Source organism: Atractosteus spatula, chromosome 9 (assembly GCF_055471065.1).
Source record: "Atractosteus spatula isolate fAtrSpa1 chromosome 9, fAtrSpa1.hap1, whole genome shotgun sequence".
Lineage (NCBI taxonomy): Eukaryota > Metazoa > Chordata > Actinopteri > Semionotiformes > Lepisosteidae > Atractosteus > Atractosteus spatula.
Genome location: NC_142714.1, coordinates 51,557,394 through 51,584,906, shown reverse-complemented (window position 1 = coordinate 51,584,906; position 27,513 = coordinate 51,557,394). Strand labels below are relative to the sequence as shown.

At 44.9% G+C, this 27,513-nt stretch overlaps 1 protein-coding gene and 1 long non-coding RNA gene across 4 annotated transcripts in view; one reads left to right on the top strand and one right to left on the bottom strand.

The window, feature by feature from the left end:
* The window catches only part of kdrl (kinase insert domain receptor like), a 61,600-nt gene that overhangs the window by 24,417 nt on the left and 9,670 nt on the right, over positions 1 to 27,513 (bottom strand). For 2 of the 3 annotated variants that reach the window (XM_088925718.1, XM_088925720.1), the window contains exons 2-16: positions 25,083 to 25,179; positions 23,007 to 23,221; positions 19,096 to 19,211; positions 17,724 to 17,880; positions 17,304 to 17,443; positions 16,650 to 16,818; positions 16,176 to 16,290; positions 15,688 to 15,857; positions 12,815 to 12,971; positions 8,953 to 9,079; positions 4,975 to 5,083; positions 3,924 to 4,217; positions 3,170 to 3,316; positions 2,339 to 2,467; positions 710 to 816 (exon numbers count right to left, since the gene is read on the bottom strand). In XM_088925718.1, coding sequence (XP_088781844.1) covers positions 710 to 816; positions 2,339 to 2,467; positions 3,170 to 3,316; positions 3,924 to 4,217; positions 4,975 to 5,083; positions 8,953 to 9,079; positions 12,815 to 12,971; positions 15,688 to 15,857; positions 16,176 to 16,290; positions 16,650 to 16,818; positions 17,304 to 17,443; positions 17,724 to 17,880; positions 19,096 to 19,211; positions 23,007 to 23,221; positions 25,083 to 25,179 — 2,249 coding nt within the window. The remainder of the gene's footprint in view (positions 1 to 709; positions 817 to 2,338; positions 2,468 to 3,169; positions 3,317 to 3,923; positions 4,218 to 4,974; positions 5,084 to 8,952; positions 9,080 to 12,814; positions 12,972 to 15,687; positions 15,858 to 16,175; positions 16,291 to 16,649; positions 16,819 to 17,303; positions 17,444 to 17,723; positions 17,881 to 19,095; positions 19,212 to 23,006; positions 23,222 to 25,082; positions 25,180 to 27,513) is intronic. The other variant, XM_088925719.1, reaches the window with a different exon arrangement.
* LOC148828827 (uncharacterized) lies at positions 18,825 to 27,508 on the top strand. The gene is made up of 3 exons (XR_016091654.1): positions 18,825 to 18,843; positions 26,350 to 26,360; positions 27,438 to 27,508. It is a non-coding gene; the product is annotated as an uncharacterized LOC148828827 (long non-coding RNA).

Genomic DNA, 27,513 nt, shown 5'->3' with positions numbered 1-27,513 from the left:
TATATTTTTTGAATAAGATTAGATCATTATAATTAGAGTTAGGTCATTTTGTGGTTAAAAAATCGCTTATTAAAATCTTTATTTTAAAAAATGCTTATTATGCTTTATTTGAAAAAATGCTGACACATTCGGATGAGAATTTTGCTCAGTTTTAACACCAAATTCCCCAGACTAAAAATGACAGTGTGTGTTTTTCTCCTTGCCACCCAGAAATACTAGCATCTGAAATAACTCCTCAGACACTGCGCTCAGACACGATATCCAACGAAACAATCCTCCAGTCGACACAATAGAAAAGGGTATATTTTTCTAGCTTGTTGGGTGTTTGTCATTCCGGTGTGGACATGCTCAAAATTCACTGGAAGTACTTTGAAACTTTCAGCCCTGTGGGCCAGCAGAGAATTGTGCAACCTCAACGATATCTCTGAGCGTCCTCTCAGAATGGAAACGCGTGTAACACAAAAGGAATGACTCAACCGGGACGACTTCAAGTATTGTTGCAGGGTTCATTAACTTGCAACAAGGCCATCTCAGGGCCATTGCCGAAACTAATACAGCAGTATCATTGTTTCTTTCCTTAAAAAGGTAAGATTGCTACCCAACACCCCCACCCCTGTTCCCAGAAAATAATAAATACACAGCAAACAATGAACAAAAGGTGGTTCTGTCTGGAAGGAGGGTGGCAGGATACAGGGCGCGCTGCTCTCACCTTCTTTAACTTGCGAATGAAGAGGATTAGCATGAGCCAGAGGAAAGTGGCTGCCACTCCTGTGCTCACCAGGATAATGACCTCGATGTTGGGCTTGTCCTCGGACCCTGAAACACACCAGTTGCACGCTGGTCAGACCTTATCTCGGGGATCACTTATCGCTTCAGTTCAGAAGCAAAAGAAAAAACAAAGGCCAGAGAACGTTTGAAGCAGAGCGGTCAGAACCACGCCCAGCAAGACAGTTCTGTTGAACACAGGCAGGATGGAGCAGTCGAATCTCTTCGATCCTGAAGAGAGGTGATAACAAGGCAACACCATACAACCATTCGCTGTAGGGCCGCAGATAGGGCTGGGAAAAGAAAGGAGTGTCTGGAACAAACTATGAAGGCCTGGCTTCATTCATGAAATGGCTTGGCCAGATTCTGAAATTAATAAGACCACTGCCATAAGGAAGAAAGGTCACTGTTCCTGCCTTCAGCATAAGGCAATGTTCTGTCCAAGGCATGGCTAGAATAGAATTTAATTATCTTTCCATTTCATGCAACACATCTTAAATAAAATCTTAAACTGTGTCCTGACAAAAAAATGTCAGGTGGGTTCAGCAAAAAGAGGTCAAACAAGTACTGAGTTGCAAAGAATAGATTCTTTCACATACTAGAATTTCATTTGAAGGATCCACTCTTTTTTTTCAATCTTAAATTCTTTGGACATTTCTGTTGCAAGTGAGTCCACTAGAACACCTCTACTCTTTGGATACACGGATATTTATCTACTGATCATGAACTATAGCTTAAAGGACAGTGATGTTGAAAAATCTTCACAATTCCCTCTTTTCATAGTAGGAGAAAGTGACTGCATCACTCCGAGTGAATAAGACCACATGTGACGAGGACTAACTGCGAGACAAACCTGGTTTCTTTTAAACAAACCTTTCTTGGGAAGTAATTTGTGCCGGTTATGAAATGGATTATTGTAGAAGTCAGTGAGGGAAAAAAACAACAGGACTGCAATTTAGTGCAACCAAAAATACCTTAGCATGACCTCGCGATTGAAGCCTGTTTCATGTTTCAGGTTTCATGCCCATTTAATGACTAAATTTCTCTCCAAACTGCCCAGTCCCATTAGCAAAACCCTTCACAAACTTTCAAAAGGTCAGGTCCCACGTGTGTGCCCCGCAGAGGAAGCACATAATAAAGCTGGAGAGGAATCCTGCTGACATTCCCAGTAACTCCTGCAGAGGCACACCTCCAGTCTGATGAAAAATCTCAGCTGTAGTTACTGTTGCCCTCATTCACCCACACAGCACAGGGAAAACCGAATGCAACACAATAGGTTCTGTCAAAAGACTCTCAATGTTTCATTAAAAAGCCCTGCTTTGAGTGTGGTGGCCTAATAAAACCAGCCCACATCAAACAGGCAATTTACTCTTCCTCCCATCTGTTCAATAGAGGCTGAATTCTTTTGTTTTGCCTTTTTACTAGTGGCGGTTTCTGAATGTTCATATATATTTAAAATGCTTCAGACTCAAAAGACAAATGAGGCAGCTTCTGCCGCAGGGGGCATGATGTTTGCCCCAGCAGGAGCACCATCGGAGTACGAGCTGACACGACAGGGCTCCAGGCCTCTTACCCACTACGGTGATGACCGCAGACGTTTTCACCTCCCCCTCGTCGTTGCTCGCCAGACACTCATACAGCCCCTCGTCGTCCTTCTTCACTCGCTCAATTATCAGAAGGCCGTCCTGAGTCACAGTGATCCCTGGAGGAGAAACACGTGCCTCCGTTAGGTGCAGAGACCCTCCATGGCCTGACCTCCCCCCCCTTTAACCATGTCAGCTGACAATGATCTATGTCCCTTGGTTTCTCTGGGACTTCCCAAACTGCAGCCCTTCCAGTCTGATCCAGCCCAGTGCTTCAGTGCACCCAGCTCCTCGGCTCTTACAGAGATCCCTCTAGCCGGCGCTTAATGAGCCGGTGAGCTGGTGGACTGGGGGGCCAGTCTGAGCCCCTGTCTATGTCAACCTGCCCTGCTTTCCTCTCCACACCGTCCTGCCAGTGTAAACTGAGATGATGCAGTGGGGTTGGTTGCCATTGACCTGAACAGAACTGTCAGTGTTCAGCAGACTGCAGTTCAAGCTAAGACTCATATTTGGCTGTTTTTTTACTCTTATCCCACATGCTGCTGATGTCAGGGTGTTCTGCCATACACTTCAGCAGAAGAAATTACAAGCAGAGTAATTCTGGGAGCGTACCTGAAGGAAGAGCCTAATAGGACCTAATAAATAGTGACTGTGGTTTGCCTGACGATTAAACAAGAACTTTTCCTTCATGCTTCTGAAGGAAAGAGGCATCTTGAGCCCCTTCATCCAGGGCTCATCTGTGGCAAACTTGGGTTCAGAAAGAGATTAACGCACTTCAGTTTCCTCCCAGCGTAAGGCAGCTCCTTCTTGTGGTGACTCACCGGGAGCTTCCTGGACCGGCTGGTTGTTCTTGTACCATCTGACACGAGGACGGGGCACGCCTTCCGCGTAACAGGCCAGGGTCAGAGTGCTGCTGCTGTTCACGTCCTGGTTGGTCAGGTTCTGCGTGAGCCAGGGGCCGATCCTCTCTGCAAGACGCACAGGTTGGTCACACGGTCCTGCGCCGCCCACTCCTCTGTGAAGGCGCTGGGTCTGTATCCATGAGACTTTTTGCTGCAAGCGAGTGTAAAGGCTGGGGACCCCAGTGAGTGATTCAGAGCCCTGGGCCTTGGCCGTGCAGCTGCTCCCAAGCCAGCACTTCTCTTTCCGGCGGCATGCACACGCATTCCACAGCCGTCGCAGGACAGGAGAATTACAGTTACTGAACTTTGGAACAATGTGGGTGTGGAGCCTATGAGCAGCAAGAGCAAAACCCTACAGGGGCCCAGGACACTCGGAATGACAGAGGTACACTCTGTGTACCTGTATCTGGATCAGTGGAGATGTTTCAAATGCCCGCCCTGAATTATGAATTTGAGAGCTGGCCAAGGGTTAATTCTTAAAGACATGCGGGCACTTCTGTGGATATTAACGATCACACAGATATATGTGCGGAAATCCCCAGACTTGTAGGCCTGGATTGTTATGTACTGTGTGGGGTTGTTTTATTCGGAACAGAGCTTTAGACGCGCACAAGCCTTGATTTGTTTAAAGACATCACAAGCAATGGCTTCTCTTGAAGTGCCACACACTCACCATCGACGGTCAATGTAGCCTTCTTTTCAACTGTTTTTTTGTTGTAGGTGTTGAATGCTGTGCACCGGTAGCCCTCTGCATCGCCTCTGGACACATTCTTCACAGTGATGGACAGAGAGACAGAGTACGGCCTATAGTCCACTGTGGTGGAGGATGCGGGCACAGTGCTGTTTCTGGGGTCATACCACTTCATGTCTGTGTACAGGTACCTTGTGACCTGACAGGTCAGGTTCACATCATTCCCTTCTACTGCCGTGTCGCTGACTTTAATTTTAAAGTCATCCTGCTCATCTGCTGAAAATCAGAAGGAAAGCCATCAAATGCTAGCATGTATCTTAACAAGGCGCAAGCTTCAGGTGACTGGGAGGCTGGAGCCATTACAGTATCTGTGCCTTTCTCCTAGGCAGGAGAAAACTGGAGATCAAAAAATATCACAGGTTAAAATTCAGCTGGTGATTTCGTAGCAATTCACGGTCTCACACTGAATGCCTTAGGAATGCCACCAGATTTGTACATTCAAGGTGGGTGAAGACCCCATCCCTGCCTTTCCTGGTTCAGAGGCTCATCTGGTGCTCTTCTCCATTACTCACAATATCACATGCGTTCGGTCATCTCGTACCTACAGTAAGCCATCTCAATATTTCTGTTTCTCTGTGAGATGGTTTCAGGGTTTCAGTTAGTGGAACAATCTCCTCACCTCCATTCCCCTGTGCTGTATTATTCACACAGTGTTTTGTCTTCTGTCATATTGTGATATAGGGTCCCTAAAGGAGATGAACATTTACCTGTTTGAATGAAACTACTGTACCAGGCAATGTTCTCTTTATACTAGAGTTTTTTTTACTTAATTCCAAATTAAGCTGATAACAACAACCACACCCACATAAGGATGATATTGACAACAACAAACATACACTCAGTTGTTCATTAAATTCAACACCACACCACTGTATGACAGCAAAAGTGTTTTTCTCTTAACAGCAGGGGAATACTGCAGGTAACAGTGGGAGCTCAGAGTACGGGCTTTGCAGCAGATCTGATACCAGCTTACCTGCCACATAGAAAATCCAGCTCCATGACACTTCGCCAATGAGGTTTTTGGCTATGCAGGTGTATTTTCCTGACACCTTGGCCTCTGCGATCTCCAGTGTGCTTACGGTCTGACAGAAGGAAACAAAAAAGACACTCTGGTATCTCCTGTAGTGAGTGAAGGGATGTAATCAAATTAGGGGGTGATATATCTAAACTACTCAAAGGGCATACCTGAAAAGCAAATACGTGTCGTATTACATGTGGATTCAATACCGATCTCCACAGTGGGTTTACTTGAAAACTAGGTTCACTGACACTAGCTCTGACCAATGATTTGAGTGGCCATAATAATTCTTTAAGCCAGGAAAATGGGACAGTTCTGGGCTCTGTTTAACTTTCTGAATGACATCTGTTTTTTCAGATTCTACCATCAGACACAGCTGAGGGATGTTGGTATTTTGTCTTGGTGCATTAGTCACTGTTGTGAACCTTACTGGGACGAGCCGAAAAATGGGTGGACAGTTAGATTTACTTTCCGGCTGTCAGAACTGCTTTCAGTCCACTTCCTGTGCTGTCCAACTGCTCGATAATCATCAGCGTTTCAAAACTCAGTTCTGATGAGCACCAGAGAGTAGCCACATCAAGGAGTCAGTCTGAGCTAATTTCACACTTATTCAATTTCAGATCAAACATTCTAGACCACAGCGAATCAGAATTTCTAAATCTGACTTCAGGAACAGTTTCACTGAGCTGTTTTTCCACTTTCTTGGTTTGGTAATGAACCTGTGGTTTGGCTTTTTTAAGCGACACTGAAGAAATATCTGAACACACCGGATCATCGTTTTTTGGTCCCTATTTGATCCTTATTCAGATCAGCAAAGCGAAACGTCTCTAACAGCTCCTTGAATGTTTCTCCTTGCATGTTTCCTGCAGTATAGATCCGATCTTCAAAATATAGGAGAGTGGAATGCTAAGATTTTAAGGAAGTGCCCAGAAACAGGTATTGCGAGGACTGGTGAGCCAGGCCTCAGAAGTCAGCTTACTTTTTTTTCTCGAAATCAAAATCTCTCTCTGAAATCGAATAAAATGGAAAAAAACTAAATTTCCAGTCACTTCCACTGTGCGTGGAGCCGCACTTTGGCTAGAGAGAGACCAGCAGATAAAACCAGGATGGGAACCGAAAGGAGGTCCACACAAGAGCAGACACCCAGGGGGGTGGTTTGCGTGACTCTGGGCTGTGTCCCGATCCCGTGTCCCTGGTCAGGAAACAGGTTATGGTCCCTGAAGAAAAGCCCTGGGGGCTCATACTGTGCCCTGCTCTCTCATCCGGAGTTCCCCGAGTTTCTGAGGAATCCTGGAGAGACCGGCTTTTACTGCTGAGGGGTACAGGGGACCTGCGCTGCTGGGAGAGGGAGAGGAATTCCTTCAGACGGGTCTCGCTCTTTCAGCCCCACAGCCGGCCTTGTTGTCGCTGACCCTGGCTCCTTCACCCCCATGAAGAAACAGACCTCTTACCCCAAGGACCCAAGGCACACCCCTTCCGGCTCTAGCCTGATCCCTCTGAAGACGAAGAGCTACTGCACTGCAGTGCCAGCACAGATTACAGGAATCTTTTTCTGGGTTTTAGCAGTTTTCAAGATTTTACTGCGCGGTTAGGGCAGCCTGTCTGCTTTTCCAATGGCTCCGATTTTTTTCCTAACCCTGTGTCTGCTAGGCTTTGCTCCATTTTACAATGTGTTTATCACTGAAATGCCACTTTAATGTTGGAGAGGAGCTTGGAGCCCCATGACCCCATGTACTGCAGGGCCTTCTTTCAACGAGCGCTGTGGATCAGCTTACAAGAGCACAGTGAAATAAACTAGGCCCTGTGCCTAATTAAGTCTGGGGTGAGTGGCTCTGGTAACAAGCCCTCCTGGGAGACCTATTGTAATGCCCACAGCCCCAAGGGTGTGCTTAGGAAGCAGTCAAAATTGTGTGGGAGCTGCCCGATCTTCAGATATCGCGGCAGAGAAGATAAGCTATCTGGATTTTAAATCGCTGCTGAAACCAAAAGCTAACGTAGGGCACAGCCCCTGCGGCATTTTAATATCCCAAGGCATTTAAAAAGCGCCTTGCCCACGATGCGCCGCTCACACCTGCTCCCCGCGAGACACGGTTTTCCAGCGTGGGCTCCTAGCTCCGGAGCCCTGCAGGAAAGCCTGCCGGAGGCAGAATGTCGCTGGTCGTCTAGGGCTCATATCCTGGACTATAAATCTTACTTTGGAGCTTGCCTGTCACCCCCTTGTGTAAATAAATAAGTAAATAATTTTTTAAGCGGTAATGACCTTTGTTTCAAACACTTTGGAGGTTTTAAAAGACTTAATTGAAACCTTACTTTTACCAACTTAAAAGGCAGCGTGTTAAGATTCCTGGGGAGTGAGTGCGTATGTGGGGGTGGTTAGTGAGGCGGACTGTATATCAGGCGAGGACTATATCAGGACTTTGAGTTCATTTGAGTACTGTTTAAATAAACTAGACTTTATTATAATTAGTATTATTATTAGCTGAGCAGACATCCTTATCCAGGGTGACTTACAGCATATACAAATATTAACTTTTGTGTCCATACAAGGTAAACAATCATTTAAGTACAGTAAAATGAAATAAATAAAATACCTAAAACGTGCAGATTTGACCGGTGTTATTCAGCTCGGTGCACTGCAAGTGTCACCCAGTCCAATCCAGATTCACTGGGATTAGAACATACCCAGCAGGTCCTGCACTAACTCAACATGGAGCAGGAGCCAGCGAGGGGGGCAATGGGGAGGGGAGAGGTCACAGGCGCTAAGCGCCAGGGCCTGAGTCACCCCAACACTCAGGGGTCAGGGTGGAGAGGGGGTGTATTCTGGAACTGGGGGCTCAGAGAAGGCAAGGAAGAGGAGGAGAGGATTGGGGGGGAGAGATAAGGGACCGAAGATGAGCAGGAGCAGAGTGATTCGAGAGCTGGACAAACCTGTCTGACCGCAGTGGGGAATGAAGGCTTTCCCGTTTGCGATCTGGGAGACGGACAACTAACCGTTAATCACGAGAATTCAAACTGATGCCTGCTAGTTTGCGTTTTGTCCGTGTAAAATTCAACATTTACACAGACTTTAATTCAGTATCACTGTGAATGCCCTCATAGAAAACATTTCACATATGCAGCGTAGCTAAACTCACAACCCTTTTGCAGTAAAAGCTCCTAACAAATATATTTTGAAAGACAGTTTATTAGGTCCCTGCAGGCAAAGTTATTTCTGCTTTTCCAGTGGAGCGAATTGCGAATTGTTTTTTTCGACCGTAGCTCTGAAATCCTGACTGAAACACTGTATTTTGGCAAGTGTTTGGCAGGTTTCTGTTATAGTGACGGAGGATTCAGGGTATACTTTTCCCAGCGGGAGACACTGAGAGTGAACTCAGTCAGCCAGCTAAAACGCAGACAAGTGAGGAGAGAAAACACACATGAAGCCAAAACAGTTTGCTGGTATTTGGCACAGAAAACTAAGCGGTAATTTAAACTTCCAATGTAATCAAAAGCAAAGTTACTTAACTGCAAACTTATATACATTCAACTATATTGTAGGAGACTTTCTCAATTGCTTAACTAAATTATTCCTCTGGCAGGAATACTGGAATAATAGTTTGTTCTGAACAAAGTGTTGCTGGCCTGCAAGAAATCAGTCGGATTTTATTCAATGAATAAATTGAATGAATTAATTGAATGAATGAATGAATGAATTAAATTAATTCAGTGTGACTGAAGCTGAATAATAGTGCCAGATAAAAAAAAAACATCCCTCTGCATTCTGTACTGGAGATTATATAGGATCCACATTGATATCTCATAATTTTTAACAACATATGGATAATCTGAAAATAATCAACTGCATTCAAATGCTTCAGAAATTAATTTTATTGCAGATTTAAAGAGTTTTAAAAAACCTACTTAGCTCCCTGTACAGTATGATGGGAAACCCACCTTGTTTTTTCCATTGAGAGTCTTGTTATTGCTTTCTATAGCTTTGATCCTGTTTGTAAGAGTACTGTTGCCTTCATTGCTGTCCTCCTCCCAGACACGGACTGGAAAGCTTCTGAAACTGTTACACCTGTGGAGCAGATGCATGAGTTCACACCCAGGACCTTCCAATAAATGTTTTAGAAAACACCTTCATGTCTGAACCGCAGTTAAACAGATTCTAGGTGTTGGGTGAATCCTACTGAAGTTCCAAAAGCATGCCTTAAGAAGCCAACTATCCCTTAGAGAAACCTTTTGGATGCAATTTCTAAATGAGGGGTGTCAATGAGCTGTATATACAGTACAATGGGTATTTGAGCACTGTATACTGTAGTTACCTATAACTCTGAAAAGGCTGGTACTAGTGTAAGTTTAGGTCCTGTTGGTGTTGTGTTCAGCTGAGCAGTTTCGGGTGTTTTTGAGTTGTGTGGAGTTCTCTGGTTCAGCTGGTGGCTGGGTTTAAGGTAATGTGACTCTGTGCTTTCTGATTGGTAATGGGGGAGAATGTGACTAGGACAGGAGGAGAGACCAAGAAGAGAGCGGGAGAGAACGCAGAGTTGTAAATGCGGCTGTTCAGTAATAAATATAAAAAGAATATCTGTCTCCATCCAGTTCCCATCCGTGCCAGCAGTGTGTTTAACCACCATCGCACGAACCCCACAGTTACACTAGGAATGCAGATGCTGAAATTATTTCTTCAAAACACTGAGATTTAGCAGCTGGTTTGCACATAGCACACAGAAATGCATCCTGGCTCTTCTCTTCCCCACTAAAAACACTGTATTAAAATTAGCAGCCTCCCCAGATGTGCCAGCCTGCCAGTGAACGGGTGATGTTCTACCGGAGATTCCAGTAAAGTGGCGCCGGCAGTGACTGGGAACAGGGCAGGAGAAGCCTGCAGGATTGCTCATCCTCACCCTCCAGCCAAGAGCCAGCCCTGCCAGCCAGGCAGCCGCGCAGCCCAGGAGACTCATCCAGCACACACCTTCGGGGAAGCCGCCCAGCTCATTCCTCAGGAGAAGAACAATCGCGTTGCTGAGGGCTGAGCTACGCTGAGCAGGAAGCCAGGGAACAACAGGAAGGACTGGGCTTGCGTCACTCCTCGTAGAAGGAAGCCTCCCCCCGCCGCCTGGCCAGGGGAGATAAGACTCCGCCGAGCAGCTCGGTGGGCGAAGGGAGGATGGTGATCAGGCCTCTGGCCCTGCTGATGAATACTGTGCTCGAGCGACCCAGCTGTGATGAAGGCACCATGCCGTGCCTTTCACCCAGATGTCACTCAGCCGAAAAGCCGCTTATTCCAGCTAAGCATCACAGCGTCCTGGAGCCTATCCCAGCAGCACAGGGCACAAGGCAAGCCTGCAGCCTTGACGGGACGCCAGTCCTTCACAGGGCACACACACACACGTGATTTAGAGACACCCATGAAGCCAGCCTGCTCTGGAAGCTGGGAGGAAACTGGAGCACCTGCAGGACTCCCACATAAGCAGGGGAGAACATGTAACTCTACACAGAGGCATGCAAGGCTGGGACTGGGACCGGGGCCGGGGCTGGGGCTGGGACTGGGGCTGGGACTGGGACTGGGGCTGGGGCTGGGGCTGGGGCTGGGACTGGGCACTTCACCACAAACACTGAACCACAGCTCAGGGACATTGGGTTCTTATCTGTTTGAGGGCTAGTTTGCAGCAATCAAAGCAGGCAGTGAAACTCTAAACGTTGGCTTTATATAAACCAAACCCCTACACATTTCACCTATGTCGGGAAATCCCAGTACATCTTTTCCATAACATTTCATCACTTGGCAGCCAGAAAATGAGTTGTGGCAGCTGTTACAAACTGCTGTTTTCATAACCAGGCTTAATCATTAACACTTCACTGTAGCAGTTAACCACACTAGAGTGCATGCAGTCATAACTACATTTTATGATCAGCGCTTTTGGTTGTCATAGATAATAAGTCTTGCATTGCTGATATTATAACAGAATTTTGTGTTTTGTGTGCTCATTAAATAGCCTGAAATGTAAACGTTTCTATTTTTATTTGAATGAACACTGCTTATAGCCAGTCACTATTGTCTGAGCAGCCCCAGAGTTCTGAAGACTCTTACAGGAAGAAGTCTGCTCTCAGTGCTTATTTCTCTTGTTTATAGAAGTCTGTTTGCAGTGTGACTTTTAACATGGAGCTGCTCAGATGTTATTTAAGTTTTAAGTGACATAAAAGTTTGAGACATTGGGGACTAACGTACAGTATACTACTGTTGTTGTTAGAGGTACAAAGTCCCTAATAATTAACACAGTGGATCCTCTCATTTACAGACTGGACTGTGTCATTCTTGCTGAACCAGAGGTGGGTTGGTGGGTGTGTCAGAGCTGGAGCCCCAGGTCAGCCTGGCTGCTGTAAACTGTGCCTGTGCAGCTATCGCCATGGAGACAGCCACCGAGCCCACGCCCAGCAGTATCGGCACAAGACATCTCGGGACACGACAAACCACACCGTTCCTCTTCCACGCCGCAGGCAGATAAGGGAAGTCATTCCAAACCAGTTGCCTGGAGCACAAGGCTCTGGTTTAGGAACTGGATTCATTCGCAGCCAGAGAAGGACTTGTAAAAATGTTCTAAACGAGCACAGGAACCAGGTTCCTTCAGAACCATAGAGGCTTCCCTTCCGGACAGCTCCCTCTCTCCCATGGGCCACACTTCCAACACAACTAAGAATGGAATCTGGGAACACAGCTATTCTGCATTTTTTCCTCTTTTAACAAGAGATGGAAATGTACCGCAAAATATGTTTACTGAAAGCTGGGCAGACAGCTGAGAGTGTCTCGTATTTATGTTTGAATCCTTGCCCTTTTGTGCACAATTCCAATGCAATCGCTTCTTTTCCCTGTTTGCTGCACAGGTGGATGTGCCGTCTGTGTGTGCCTTTGTCTGGGCTGCGTACAGTGGACTGGATAGGGGCTGTGGTTTGAAGGCTCACTGCAAGCTTAGAAGGTCCTGTGTATAGCAGTTCTCCTCCCTGTGCCTTATCCAACTCCAGTGGAAGTGCTGTCATTTCTGAACAGTGTCATTTCTTTTGAAGAACTTAGTGACTGCTGATCAGCAGAAACAAAAGTGGGGAGAGCCCGAGTCTCTCACAAGTGTGTGTTTCAAACATGCCGATTGCCTGGAGCTGGAGAGCAATCACTTTAGACATCCTGAATGCCATTCTGCACCGGCAGGATGTGGACTCATTTAGTTCAACTGTGAGGCATGTTAACGTTGATACATTGATTAATCAGGCAAGCCGGCCTTCCACTGTTGTTATTTATAAAAGGAATTCATGCAATACTCAAGGTTTACTAACAACAAACAGATTTTAAAAAAATGTTTCTTAAATTCTGTGTTTCCAGAAAATGCGGTATTAAAAGAATCTGGATTTTTTATATTCCATCTGTGAAATTGTTCAGAAAAAAAATCACCCTAAACACTGTGAAGAAACAGCGTGGTTTCAACAAGGCTGGCTATCCAGAGATCAATGACGTTTTTCACATGGATTCCTTCTGTCTGTGTATCATCTGCCAGTGTGATAAATAGCTGCAAGCAAGATCTTCTGAAGCTTTGACTAGAAGTGCAAATACCACTCATCTCTGCATGAACCCGGTTATAATTGAAATAATATTCAGACAGCCCTGCACAATCCAACCAAGCCCTGGCAACCCCTTTGAGCTGTTTCTATTGTGAAACCTCTAAAAGCCTTTAAGTCCAGTTTCAACGCAGCCTCCGGGGAGGCAGAGGCGGGAGCGCCCTGAGCAGAGAGAGCGGCGTGAGAGGAGGGGAGCTGGGAAACTCACAGCAGGGCGGAGGAGCCAGGGATGCAGGGCTTCCATTCCCAGGTGATCTCGGGAGCTGGGATTCCGAAGGCGGTGCAGGTTATCTGCTGCTCCCTCCCGGCCGCGTAGGCCTGCAGCTCCCCTTTGTCCACGTCCACCTCGTAGATCTTGGGCTTCGCTGGAAGAGACAGAGGCCGCATCAGACGAGTCGCTGGCCTGCAGTAATCCGGCGTGCCCTTATCAAACAGCACACCTGGGACGGCTGCCCGGCTGAAACTGCTGGTCGCCCCTTCATTAAAAAAACTGCAGTAAACACACCCTCTGAGCTGCACGTGCAGGCGCGTGCTTGCTGTGGCAAGACCATGTTATAGGCAGTCATTCCGGATTTGGAGGAGACAAATGTGGAAAAAAGCATTCATGCGTAGTTAAAGAACAAAGAGCTTGCAGAGCCTTGCTTAAGAAATGCATCACAGATGTTCTTGACCACCTCCTGACTTTTGACAACACATGACTGAACAAGCAGCACGGAATGAAACACCCCATCTTCATTTCAGGGTACTCTGGTCCTGGAGATCCCCAGTTAGTCTTACAGGTCAATCAAGCAATCTGATCAGTTAAGAGAACTCTGGTCCTTATGCACTGAAGGGTATTTAGTCATCTAAATCATTTAATGTACCAAATCACCCGTTTAATTGATCGCAATGGAATTGATCCAGGTCCTAGAGACGTGATGCATTGGTGACCCATAGAACCTGCTGGATTAGGGTTTTCCAGGACCAGGGTTCGAGGTCCCTGCTCTGAGCATGGGCAGCGATATGTTTTCAGCAGGAGTGTCAGCCTGTTCGAGCCGTCCAATGGCAGTTGTGCTCTCTGCGGGCAGCGAACCGAACAGGTATGTGCTGTGAGGAACAGCAACAGAGAACCTGTGTGAATGTGCAGTGCACATCATGCATTTCCTCTTCTTAATACAAGAATGAGTGAGACAGCATTATGATCTCACTTTACTCTCAAAGCTTTTCCATTTACAGAGCCTTCTTTGTCAGAGGGAAAAACAAGTAAGATTTGGAATGCATGATGTAGGATGCTGGAAATAGTTTCTTAACGATTACCAGAGGCCTCTGATTTCCATTTCCAATTGTTTTCCCTCTTGAGTTCTCCAATAAAAATACTCTCGTCCAGAAGACAGCAGTGAGCGGATCGGAAATCTCTTCTTTTTTTACGTCAATGTAATTACCAAGCTGGAATCTTGTTTTTTTTAAAAAAGAAAACCAAAGCAGAATGCTGAAGGGTTTTGGGGTTTTAGAAGAAGGAAGAGAAACCAGTGATTTCCTAAAATGCGACTACAAAGAAAATGGAAATAGCTCAGATGATTTTTTCATTAGTCAGCAGAGACAGACAATGGAGTCCAGCCTCAGGTCAGAACATAATCTGTAAAGCACATGTGGTTCGTTCTGAACTGCACCGGCACAAATCAAGCTGTGCAATTATTTCTGTGAGCTTCTGCTCCCTGTTTATCATGCCATCTCTGCACCACATGACTGGAATTCATCATCCACCCAATCTTTACTTATTGCTTTTAATGGAGTGTCTTTTTTTAACTACAGTCTTACTTTAATTAACCAGTTGGCAATGCAAGCATTGACCTGCGGTGTTTTTATTGGTCTTTCTACAACAGGAGTCCCAAGCCTAAGTCCAGTTAGAAGTCATCCTAAATAGCTTGTCATTTAAAGATTAGGAATGCTGGTTTAAGCATTTGATCAATTAAGAAATGAATTTATCAATGAAGTGAACACAGGCCGTTGATAGGTTTCTGGTTTTAGTTTCAAACAACCTCTTAATTACTTAGGTGAACACACCATCTGTTTAATTGACCATAGTTAAATTAATGGATCTTTAGAAAGTGATGACTCCCTATAGAACCTGCTGGAATGGTGCTCTCCAGAGCAGTGTTACAAACCCCTGTTATACACTGCAGTGAGACACATTGCAACTTTAGAGTTTCCAGTAAATCAGTATCACTCTGTTTATCACTCGTTTTGATTTTCTCATTAAGTTGACCAGTCAGTGGATCTGCAGGATCACTGGGTTAGACCATGCTGGCAGCTGCAGTGTTCTTTCCCAGCGCTGGCGGGTACAGTATTGTCAACTGGTCTGGACCGCGGGGAGCGAGAGAACAGGGCTGCTGAGAGGGGGGCAGTCCACAGCGCTGGCTGCAATGTGATCAGACAGAGGGATTTCAAAGGGCCCAGTAATGAAGACCAGCTGCACAACTACGTCAGCTCAGCACAAAAATAAAGAGCCCTGATAATAACCTGCTACAGAAGGCACTGGAGTGAAACATCAGCAAGTACAGTTAACATAGTCCAAGCCCCCGATATTGAAGCCTTCTTTCAACAGACTTTGATAAGAGGGCATTTCAACACTAACGTACGCCTTAATTCTGACCCAAAAACCTCTCTAACACTGAACTCAAGAGTTAGTCCCACCCTAATTGCAACATATGAATCAAAGTCATGCTACCAGTGCAAGAGACACCTTAACCTTAAACCTTCTCCCCTAAATCAGCTCATATCCAAAATCAGTCCTCAGCCTACAACTGGGTATTCTGCGCTGTACTGTGCTGTACTGAAATTGAACTAACATTTCGATTAAACCACATATAAAACCAGGCAAAGACAAAGCCAGTTGCTGTTTATCAAATTAATTCAGTTTTCCTTATCTCTTGAAAGGATAAAAATATTTTGTAACATCTTAATGATAAATGTCTTTCGCATGGCAGACACATACTGTACCTTTAAGAAAAATACATATACTGTACATCTCATAAATAACAGGTAGTCATGCACTGATCTATCAGAACATTATGATGGAGAAGACATTTTAAAGGTGCTTACTGTTGACAATAAAGTTGAACGTGACGTTCTTGTACAGTCCGTGGCGTTTATTGCTTAGGGCGATGGTGTAGGTCCCTGCATCCTTCTCCTTCACCTCCTTAATAATGAGACTGTACCCTGAAGCTTCGTAACAGGTGTGGTTCTCGTTGATCAGCACCCCGTCTTTGTACCTGAGAAGAGTAAGAACAGCAGGAGTCGAAATGAACTGTGTAATTATACTGTAATTACTGTGTTATTACAGAAACCAGTCGTTTGGTGCACTAATTCACTAACTTCATTAGAATGATGTTATTCATTGGGAATTATCACAAGCAAGGAGCATTATTCTTTTATTTACATTTCCCTGAGCTAGAACTAAGTTTGAGCACTTTTTAAACCTGCTGCATTCCTTTGTGACAGTGACAGTGACCAGGACAAATGCTGTTGTCAGCCACTAGACTTGCTGGATTCAGGAAAGAGCCCCTCTCACCACTCATGTGATGTCTTACCATACCACCTCAGGGGTGGGCAGGGCATTGACCTTGACTCCAAATCTCGTCCTCTTTCGGCCTTTTCTGGATATGATGTCGTGTCCCGCAAAGGAAACATTGAGGAAGGGATGTTCTAGGGAAAAAAACATTATAAGGTTTAGAGTTTCTTAGCATTGGCCTGCATCCGAGCAGCAGAAGGTTATGAAGAAGCCCCTGTATATACTGTGGATAAAATTGTGGCAAATAATTCGGCACCTTCAGTAAGTATATCCCATACTGGGCTAGAACCTGAATACTGGACAAGACAAGTAATACTGGTTAGTACAGACTTGGTATTCCACTCTCCTGTCCTCTGGCAGCTGGTAATAAGTGTCTCTGCATTGACAGAGATATTTTTTTTGTTCTTAACCATTGTACCTAAGCGATGTCCTTAAGCAACAGCTTTGCACGTAGGAGGAACAATTTTCCAAATTGCAAAGAGCTAACAATTACCATAGATGATGACTTTTATGGTCTTCTCCATTCTGACTTTGTTGGTTCCGATACATTTGTATGTGCCCTTGTCCGCTGTGGTGACGTTCTGGATCTTCAGCGTGCAGGTTTCTGTGTAGTTGCTTGTTGTCCTGTCACTCTCTTTGGTGATTTCATGCAGTTGGCTTATCTGAGGACAAGATGTCAAGGTCATTCAAGGTGAGGTCATTCAACTGTTTCAAAACCAAACAGCAGCTGACCACCGTCATATTATCCTGACCAGCAAAAGCAAAGTGGCTTTTGAGGTCTGGTGATAACTGTGGTGGAAAGGATGCACAAATTCAGCTTACAACCAGCTTTGAGGGATATAAGAAATATCTTGCATACCAGCTCCTTCGTTTGATGGCTTAGCTGCTGTTAATGTTTTCATAGTTGTAAATCTGGTTTAAAAGAATGCTCAATGATATGCCCACGTCCTTGTGCGGTTTTATGGAAATTTAAATGGTAGCACACCGGTGCGGTCTCTTTGGGACTTCTCATGAAGGCAGAGGGAGAGATTTAGGGAGCGATGGCCTCCTCTTGACCCTATCCCTTTCATGCAAGCTTTTAGATTATTGCATAATGAACATCAGCAGTAAACAATGGCACCCGATTTCCTTGCAATGCTCTCCTTACTTCTTTCCCATTGAGCTCCCACTGGAAGTGGATGCGCCCGTTGTACGTGGTCTGACCCAAGCACTGCAGGTAAAGGGGATCTCCCACCAGCAGCCGGAGGCGTTCCGTCACGTTGATCCGGAGGTTGGTCAGCTTGGATGCTGGGAAAAGAGCACCGCAGCGTCAGTTCTGCTGAGACCGCCGGGAGGAGCAGGGGGCTGTCCGGGAGGCTCCTGCCTCTCAGCAGCTGGTAATCCGGGTTTGGGAATCAGGGGTCTCTCGACATGTTAAAACCACAACGGGCGGCTGCAACTGTCAATTCACGAAATTTGGGGAGCGGGCCGTCTGTCTGATGCAGTCTGCAGTGACCTCGCAATACGAAAGCCCACCCTGACGCCTCTCGGACGCAGACGCACCCGCTTGCTGGCAGGAAGTACTTACAGAATTTGCGCGGCATGTAGAGGGAGTGGGTCTTTTTCCCGTTCACCACCGCGGTGCACTGGAGAATGCCATGGTGTGCAGGGGAAGGGTTGCGGATTGTGAACCCAATCTTGGGGTCCCACTCCCCACTCGACACACCCCCTCCCGATGGCAGGAACTGAATGATATAAGACCACAGCTTCTTTAGTAATAATAATACACTTTAGTTTATATAGCGCCTTTAAAAGCAACTTCTTAAAGAACTTTACTGTAAGAGAAACAAGTTAAAGAGGAGAACTGGTAACAGAATTTGCACAGTTAAAAACAATTGATCTTAGAGCCACTTCACCAAACGCTCTCTGTCACCTTGGCACATTTGGTCAGGTTACTTAAAAATGTACTATGCATATTCACCAAGCTGTAGTGTTTCTATGTGGTTTGACGTTGTTTCAGTGTTTTAATTTAAAACATACAAGAATTTACTGTATGTAAGCATCAGTCAGGCAGGGGCAGAGCAGGAGTCTGTTCTGAGTGAGTTTCGATGCGCATGATTTATTTTTGGGGATTTTGTTCTGAAGTCAAACACTGTGTCAGGAAGGAGTGGGGATTATCATGATCTTATGAAAGCCAGAGGAATCTCGATGAACAGTTAAAAAATGTTTTTTCTTATTATTGCGTTATTGAAATCAGACGGTTCCCTAAGTCTGCTCAGAAACTGACTGTTCTTAACAATGTGAAGCGGCTTATTTCTTCAGAATTGTTCAACAAAATGTATATTTACATAGTGTAAACTTGTAGTGTAAACTTAGTCTCAGGTAGGTAGAATTATAAGTGCACAAACATCTGTAGCTACAGATAAGGTGATATGAAATGCATTTATTTTTTTAGACAGTTTATGAGTATAATTTCCTGGACATAATGTAGAAAACAGAAGAGATAATTATAGATTCATATTCTATTTTAAGAAGAACAGAATCTCCTTCCAACTTCCTGTCCCCACAGGAAGCAGACAGCCTGTCTCCTGACTGTACCGTGAGTTGCTTTGAGTGAGAGACTCTTGCGTCTCTGAACTACGGCCGAAGAGAGGAAACTGGCAACACTGAAACCTGGAGTGAAATTTTCCATCTGGATTGTGGAAAAGGTATACTGCCCTTCTTAAGGACAATGGCACAACGGCAGCTGCAGTTTGGCAAGTCAGGTCAAAGGTGGACCCCTTTAGTCCACCTTTGCCCAGCTAGTGTACAGAACACCTTCCTCCAGAGACTGTCCATCTCCGCTGATGGAAATGAATCAGACTGAAGTGATTGATTGGTAGTTCTCAGCTCTGTGAGATTAACACAGCTCCGTGTGCGCTGCCTGTAGAGCAGAGAAAGAGAGCTCAGGGGTCTCTCACCCGTTCCAGGGTGACTGTGTAGTCTGGCGATGTCACTCTGCATGGGACGACCAGCTCATCTTCAAACATCACTAGTTTAGTATCATGTGTTGACTCGACAAATGGGTTTTGGCCATCTGTTGGGAAATAAATAAAAGCAATTGCATATAAGGTAATAGATCATTTCCAATAGCATTAATATGAAATACTCTTCTTTTACAATACAATACAATCATGGGTTCATTCATATTTACTTTCCTTTTTCCCCTGAAATAATCATTAACAGTATCTCATTGTAAAAAAACAATTTTTTTAAAAACATGTTCATAAATAGATACGTGCATGTAATATATAAAAATCTGACTCCTGAATTCTCAGTCAATTTTAAATAATGACACCCAGAATATCCCTGAAGAGCACAGCCAACTGAACCCTTTTCTCCAGTTCTTCAAAGAAAACCCTGCTGCACTCTACTCTTTGAGAATCCTTTGCTCCACAGTGTTGCCATTCACCAGTCTGAAAAGAGCAGTGATCTTCAAACTCAGCATTCGTGCAGAGAGCTACACCGGCCACATCCAGCCTACAGACTGTTTGTTTTCATCATCTCACTCAGAGGGGTTGCTATTAGCAGAGACAGAACATAGTTTTCAGTGCCATTAGTCTAAGGCTTTGCTTGTTAAAAATCCTTAATAGGGTGTTTTAGACAAAGTCGTCTTATCCCTAGACAAATTTGCTCTCTATTTGTTGAAAAGTAAAAGAGAGGTTTAAGGGCATAGTTTTACCCAGGGACAACATAGGTGCGGAAAAGAGAAATTATGTTTATAGCTTTTTTCAGCTGAATTTTTATATGGAGTAAAGGAAGGGAACACACTTTTGACTGTGGAGAAAAAGGTTTTACAACTTTTCCTGTGGGCATGTTTATGATGTACGAGAAAGTTTAAGTGTAAGGCTCGAGAAAGACACGGCTGACAGCATTGAGCCACAGTAACACTCACACTTGAATAAACGACAAGTTCATAAACACCCAATTAACAAAGAAACTGCTAGATAAACATACAAGCTCAGAAAGGGATTTTGCATTAAGGTCTCACCGTTAGTTCGTAATACAACCATGCGATTTCTTCTTTATTCCACAAATGTTTTAGGATGTAGGGGAGATTCTCATGTATCTGGTATGGTGCTGCACGGTGACAGTCAAATGTTCACTGCCACATATTTCAAGACCAGAACCCAGCACAGTGTCAGACAGCCTTGTCAAGTGAAGAGTAATGGTCTTCATTGCTATTCAAGTACATGAAACTCAGCACAAAAGCACAGAACTCTTTGGTTTAATGCCATATTGAGCATTTGCACTTCAAAGCTAAATACATGTACTTCAGCGGTGCCAGTGGTTGCTTTACTACCCTTGAGGAGAAATAGATATTTGAAATGAATTTAAATCAGCTTTCTGTCCAAACAACTCAAAGACTTGTAGAACGTTTAAGAAAAGAAACAGTTTGGGAGGGGAGGATATTGTATGTCACGTTATTGACAATAGCTACATAATCGCTTTGCTTTTTATTGCTGGTTACTTCAAAGACTAAGGAATGCATTAGGAAAATAAATACTGTAGGAACTGTTTAATAGAGCCTCTGGACTGAAAACACCCAGGCTGTGCTCCATAACGGTAGGAGCATAATTTTAACAATAACCATTGAAGCCTTGTAACAAATGGTGGGGTGGGGACAGGAGCAATCCGTGGTTACACTAAAGTGAGCGAGCTGGAGGGAGGAGAGGCCTTGAGATGAGGGTTCAGTGCAGCGCAGAGCTCCGGCCAGGGCTGTCGGCGCAGAACCCCCTGGATTTCTAACTGACCCAGCCCAGGCTAACAACACCCTCTCTCAGAGGGGCAAGAGGTGCTGCAGTGCCAGTGCAGATGTGCACTGTTTGACTTGAGTTAGCGCACAAGACAAGCTGTCCGCTGCAGCCGCTCTGTTTAAGTGGAACACAACATTAAATCCAATCTTTAGCCATAGACGTTGGCAACTAAATGTTGAAATGTGACAAACTGTTTATGCCAATGTGACAAAAACCTTGAATTTTTTTTTCTGTGCGCCCTGCAATGTTAAGCCGAGCAAATTTCTGTCTCGCAATCTAATGAAACTCAGCAGTGATGTCCTGTGCGCGAATGGCGCTGGTTCTGGTTCAGGCTGACAAGACAGTTTCAGCTCCCAGAGCAGGTCTCTCTTTCCCTCGTGTGTTTGTTTTACGTAACATGAGCACTGCTGATCGAGCCACAGCAAGGCCTGTGACCCCTGCAGGAACAGACGCACAATTGTATTACAGAGTTACCATAATTCTGCAAATTAAACCCCTTTCATTTTTACTGAGGTAAAGGAAAACTTTTATTAACAAACTTCTGTCGTGTTTTCAGAGAGGTAAAAATAGCTAGAGATTGCAAAACCTTTTATTACGATTTGCAATATGCTTTCAATTTTTAAAGCTTGACCTGACCTATCCTATGCATTCTTCTGTGATAAACGTTACATTCCTCCCGATTCAGACACTTTGCAGCTTCCACAGCCTGTCCTTGTTCTTTTTTTGGCTCGTGACACACTGCAAGGCAGCCTGTGGGTCACGCCACGCTGGTGTGCGAGAGAGCGGTGCCAGCAAACGGGGGGACTGAGAGCTCTGATGTGTCAGGCCCCCGGGGAAACTGGAAAAACAGAGGAATTGCAGGAAATAATAGTCAATGACCAGGGCTTCCGATATAATCACACTCCCGTTCCGAAGTCGAGAAGAAGGCTGTGAAAAAATGAATGTCTTCCTCTCTGCTAAGGACAGGATTCCTTCTGAGAGCCTGTCAGGCTCCACTCAAGCCCAGTAAATTAGGCCTCAGCGTGTGCTGCCATACAACAGCAATTAAGGACAATCAGGGCTCTGGCCTTTTTCGCTCAGATTTATTGCTTTGTTGTGGGTTAAATGAGGTGCAGAATGGTGCTTTTTTCCATTTTTTTGAAAGGCTGGAACACTTCCAGGCCTTCTATCACGCAGGAAGACGTGAGATTGCTCAGCGACCAAAGTTCAGTCCCAGCATTCAAGGAGCAGTAGCAATCTGGCTTTGGCAGCAGTGCGGGCTACAGTTGTGCTCCATTAAAATCACAGATGCCTGCACTGACGAGAGTTTGATTTTAATTAAGATCATGGAAACAAAATAAAGCACACAAGTTTAAGTGCATTCCTCAGCCGTCTCAGCAAAGTCATTGGCCACAGCCCTGCTCTGGTTCATAAAACAAAATTTAAAAGAAATATTTGTCACATGCTGTGAGTTATTCAGTCTCTTTGTATGATTAAGGTCCCAGGTGTCCAGATATTTGACTGCAAAATTCCATCAGTGCAAAAAGCTTTATTTTATGTTCCTAACCTTTGACACAGCACTGTAACATAGCTCACTCATCACTGTTATTGGAATCTTTTCTGTCATGTTTTTTGAGCTGGATGTACTGTCCTCAATGAGTCCCTCTAGGCAGAATGCTTAAGCTTCCAGTTTAAACATCGGGACTACGTTCCTGCAGCATTGCACAGACCATATGAAAGGCACAGGGAAGTGCAGAAGAGAAAATCAAAGCAAAAAAAAATTCCACTTATCTCCATCACATGGAAAAGGACGCAATCAAAACTATTATGTTGTATTTACACATTTCATGTAAAGATTTGTTTTCCTCTGTGGGAAGCTCACAATCTTACGGTCGTTTGCAAAATATGGCATTCTAATTTACTTTTCTGACATTTACAAGGAATGGGGCAATATATTAACTGGGAAAAGATCCATCATTTAAGACTACGTTATCAATGTTGTGCTTGAATTGGGGCTAACATGACACAAATGCAGCGAGATTTTGCGTTACCAGTGAGTCAACTGGGGATATGCATGTGCCCGTGAGAGATCGTACCTTTCACAAAGAGGTATGTGCTGCTGACTCCTCCCAGAGCTGTGCCTGAGTAGTGACAGGAGTACAGTCCAGTGTCGTTGTGCTTCAGGCTGTGCAGTGTCAGTTGGCTGCAGTGGGTGTGTCCCGCACTCTCGCACGGCTCTTCCTTGACCTCAGCCCTCCCAGTGCCCACATCCCTCAGGGCGGGGAGCGTCCAGGAGAGCCGAGCCTGGCCCCTGTCAGACAGAGGTTGCAAACAGAAAGGTACTAACCAGCGCCGCTTCGGACTGGAAAACCACAACCATCCTACAGCACGTGGAAAGAAGACCCAATCTCAAGAAAAAATTGGAAAAGTGGGAAAAAAAATTATGTTGATTGACATTCACCTTTGTCACACGCCCCGAAGTTTTTAAAAAAATATCGAAATACAGACTTCTCCGTTTTTGCAATGATCATTACGCAGGTACCCGTGGGTACCGCTTCGTAAGAATGATTTGAATGTGACCCACTTGAAAAATGTCGCAAAGCAGCATGCCTTTCACGTGGGAATATTACTGTAGGTTGAGACGATGGGCTCAAGCAGCACATTTCAAACACAGCCGGCCCCAAAAGCTACATTATCTGATCCCCAAGGACTAGAAAAATGTCCTGCATACCCCTTGCCTGTGCTTCAAATATGACAAGGCCGAAGTTAAAATGTCCAAAAACATGTCCAATATCAGTAAGGCTTTATAACACATTGCCTTGTAGGGAAACACTACACTGGCTGGCCTGCAACAGTTAGCATTCCTCACATGACTGAAAAGTGATGCAATCCCATCTCCCAAGATTGCCTCGGATTTAGAACACGAGTCTTCATCATGTCAGCGCTGTGCTCTTTTGTGCCCTTCCCAGCCGACAGGCCGGGATGATGAAGCTTTTACTTCACCAGTATACCGCCTGTGTGGACAACAGCTAATGGAGCCCTTCTGCTTCTCGGTCCCTGACTGCTGTGCATCTCTTGTAGTAGAGAAAGAATGGTAAGGTCTGTGCCTTAGCCGCAGTGGCTCATCATGGCTTCTGTGGCATCAGTGGACTAGAGAGCAGTGCGCCCAGATGGGACATTGAATTACCCCCCAGCAATGGTGGTCCGCACTTGAACAGCTGGGGGGCTCTGCTGGAAACAGGGGTGAAGCATCTTGCTACCTTGCTACAGGCACAACAGCAGTGTCTGCAGGAGGGCCTCGAACCCACAACCTGCCAGTCACGAGTCCAAAGTCACTCACTACGCTACACTGCTCCCGTGGCAGATAAGGAAAGAGGGCCTGCCCTCCTAGTAAAGACAACTCGCAGCTGCACTTAGCTGCACACATCAGACCTGCTCTCATTCCTCAACAAAGAATTTCAGCCACCCTCGTATTTAGCAGGCTGCTTACTTTCACTAATTATCCCTGAACTTTAATAAGGAAAAGTTACTAAAAAAAAAGTTAATAAAAATCACAGCCTTTATGGTATCTGTGATTGAGACCAGAAAACAAGAGCACCTGGCTTTCAACCAGGCCAGGCTTCATGCTGGTCTAAATGAAAATGGTGAACCTGCTGCTTTTATGAGTGAACTCCAAAACTAACAGCTTGAATTCTACATGAGGTCATGCAGGAAGAGGCCTTAGATCTCCTGCTGCTTTTTCATTATAATGCACTTGTTTCACTTTATCATCCTGAATGTTTTCAAGGATCTGAATGGGGAAAAAAAAAGGGCATGATTCTGAGGTACTGTAAAGACCAGAAGGAGCTGATCGCAAATTGCAATCTGTTGCCTCCCGTTTGGAAACTGTGATTGGATGTGTGAAGCAGGAAGAAATCATTGAAGAGATTAAGTCAATTTTGCTTAAATACAGATAAATAAAAAACTATGTGCTGTATGTCTATGTAGTGTATTACAGTACACTGGAATCACGGAGGTCTCCCTCTTGAAGAACAGGGAACAGAATTGTGTCTACTTTGGTAGATAAACTGCCTGTGAGGGAAGAGGCAGCACTGTCTTGTTGTCTGTGCATTGCAGAGAGAATGATTTTGTGCGAGCGCTGTGCAGAGGTTGGGGGTGGGGTTCTGCTGTACCTGCAGGTCAGTGTTAGGGAGTCCCCAGCTTCGCGTATGTGCTCCTCTCCTGCTGGGAACAACTGGGTTGCAGGCAGTCTGGGAATGTCCACCAGCCCTGAAAAACACAGACACACACCCTGTCAATGCATGGAGCTTTCAAGTTCTACTACAACACACTTCCACACACTGTGATTTCATTAAAATCTAACAGAGCGATAGACTATACATGCTGCATTTTTTTATCAAGTATCTGATGCATTCTATCTATTTATCTCCAGCTGTAATTAAAAAAAATAAATTATTCTTAATTTATTTTTGCATTTTTATATCATCAATGATTTCCTGCTAAGATTTTATCTTCTTATATTGTTTTGATTAGGTCCATTTAGTTCACATCCGGCTTAATAAATTTCAGGTCCTGCCTAGGTAAGACACAAAGCGATAGAAATGACCAAGTAATCTGTTTTATGAAGTCCATGTGTTGTGATTATGGCAGGCAGCTGTCTTCCTGCTGAAGAACGCCCTTACTCTGCCTGGTCAAGTGTATCAGCAGCTGTGTGATCTAAGCTGCCAAGAACTCACTTGACCTTTGTGAGCATATATAAAACAAAATGTATACTTTTCAAAGAATGTGTTAAATACCCCCCCAAAACATTGCTCTTCTTCCTTTCTTGCTTTTTTTTTAAGTGTGAGAAATTTTGTTTTCCTCCTTAATATGTGATACCCCGCACAAATTCCACCTCGTTGTTTGTAACCAGGCTTTAATCCGAGAGAATTAATGATGGGAGAGTGCCCTCTGACCTCTCTACACTGCTAAGATCCTGCCGTGACAAGATTAACCCCGTGAGTGGAGGTGGTGGGGCTCATGACCGAAGAGTGATCGACCTCTTGCCAGTCTCCCTGAACCCCTGAGCAGCAGGACGGAGTGCAGAGTCGAGTCAGCTCCCAGCCATCACCCCAGCTCATACGCACTCACTATCAGCCTTCTGCTAAAATCAGAAACTCCACGTAGCCAGGAGCACATCGCGCTCATGTTGAGTGCAACTTACAATGTGCATGAGAGAGATGCAAAACGAGTAGAATTTGTGCTATCAGTTCACAATATGTTCGTGAAAAAAGCTGAAATCTCTGGACTAGAGAATGCTGAAAGCTGTCCGAATGGTTGTTTATTCCTTGTAGCCGGTGGTCTTTTTTAAGCAGAATAAGTGATGCCTCCTCTAATAGTAGAGTCTTGATATTTGAACTGTCACATTTCTGATTTTTGTGGTGTTTCCTCTGTCTTCAGGCGCATCACAGGTGAGGAGGATGAGAGGCGTTTCCACCTGGATTGCAGGCACTGTGATTCAAACCACGAGGCAGAGCTTCAGACAGAGACAGGCTGACATCTGCTTTCTGCGGTCTCGGCTTTGCATTCAGCATTCTGCTATTAAACGGCACATATTGCTAGAGCCCTAGCTACCGTATACAGCAGGAAAAGAGGGGAAAGGGAAAACAGAACAGGATTCAAAACATAACATCTGCTCATTGCCAACTCAATCGGAGGGTGACCACAGCTAGACAAGAAATGGACAGGAAGGGCTCTGGCTCAATTTACCAGTGAGGTGAGCAGCGATGTCCTTCAAATGCTGAAGTGGGCTTCCCAGAAAGGTTAGTCATCACCACAGCCAAAGAAACTCTATGATGAAGTTCATGTGAATTGTTGTCCAGACAAATGTTATTTGCAACACACTTCATTATCATTGTGCCTCTCACTGTGGGACACAATAGCATTGCTTATGCATTACAGCTTTCCACCCATCCCGGTCTGCTATGCTCTAGCCTTCAGGGAGCTGGAACAGCTGTATTCCAAGAATGAACTAGCATGCCAGCGTTGGCACTTCATACTAGCTTCCTGTTGAGCTGTTACAAAACTATTGTTTTCACAGCCAGAGATTAGTCATGACAAGAGGATGTCTTATTGGCCTGTCTGCTGCAATCACAGCTCTTTATAGATTTAGCACTTCTGACAAATGACACTCAGGCCCTTGTTTTCCTCAACCTTTTGAAACAGATTAAGTTGTACACTTGAAATACCTAGTGATGGGGTTGCAAGAAGAAAGAGCCACATGCTCTGAAATACCAATTTGTGAAACGCGTTTCGTACAATTCTATTTTTAAAGTGCTGGTTTGTGGATTTATAACTTACGTTCTATATCACAATATAGAGAGGCTACACATAATTGGCACATGCTGGTCCTTTGCCTGTAAAAGAAACCAGCCATGAAAATTGGTTACCCAGGGCTCACATGTTGAACATATGTTTTATATAATGTATATTAGTCACAGGCTAACTTGTTATCCACAAATTGCTCATAACATGTTGTTTGTGCCTAGGTCGTATTTTGGATTTGAAGAACTGCTTGCACTGCACAGTGAGGAAAAATAAACTCCATGGAAACTTCCGGAGTGG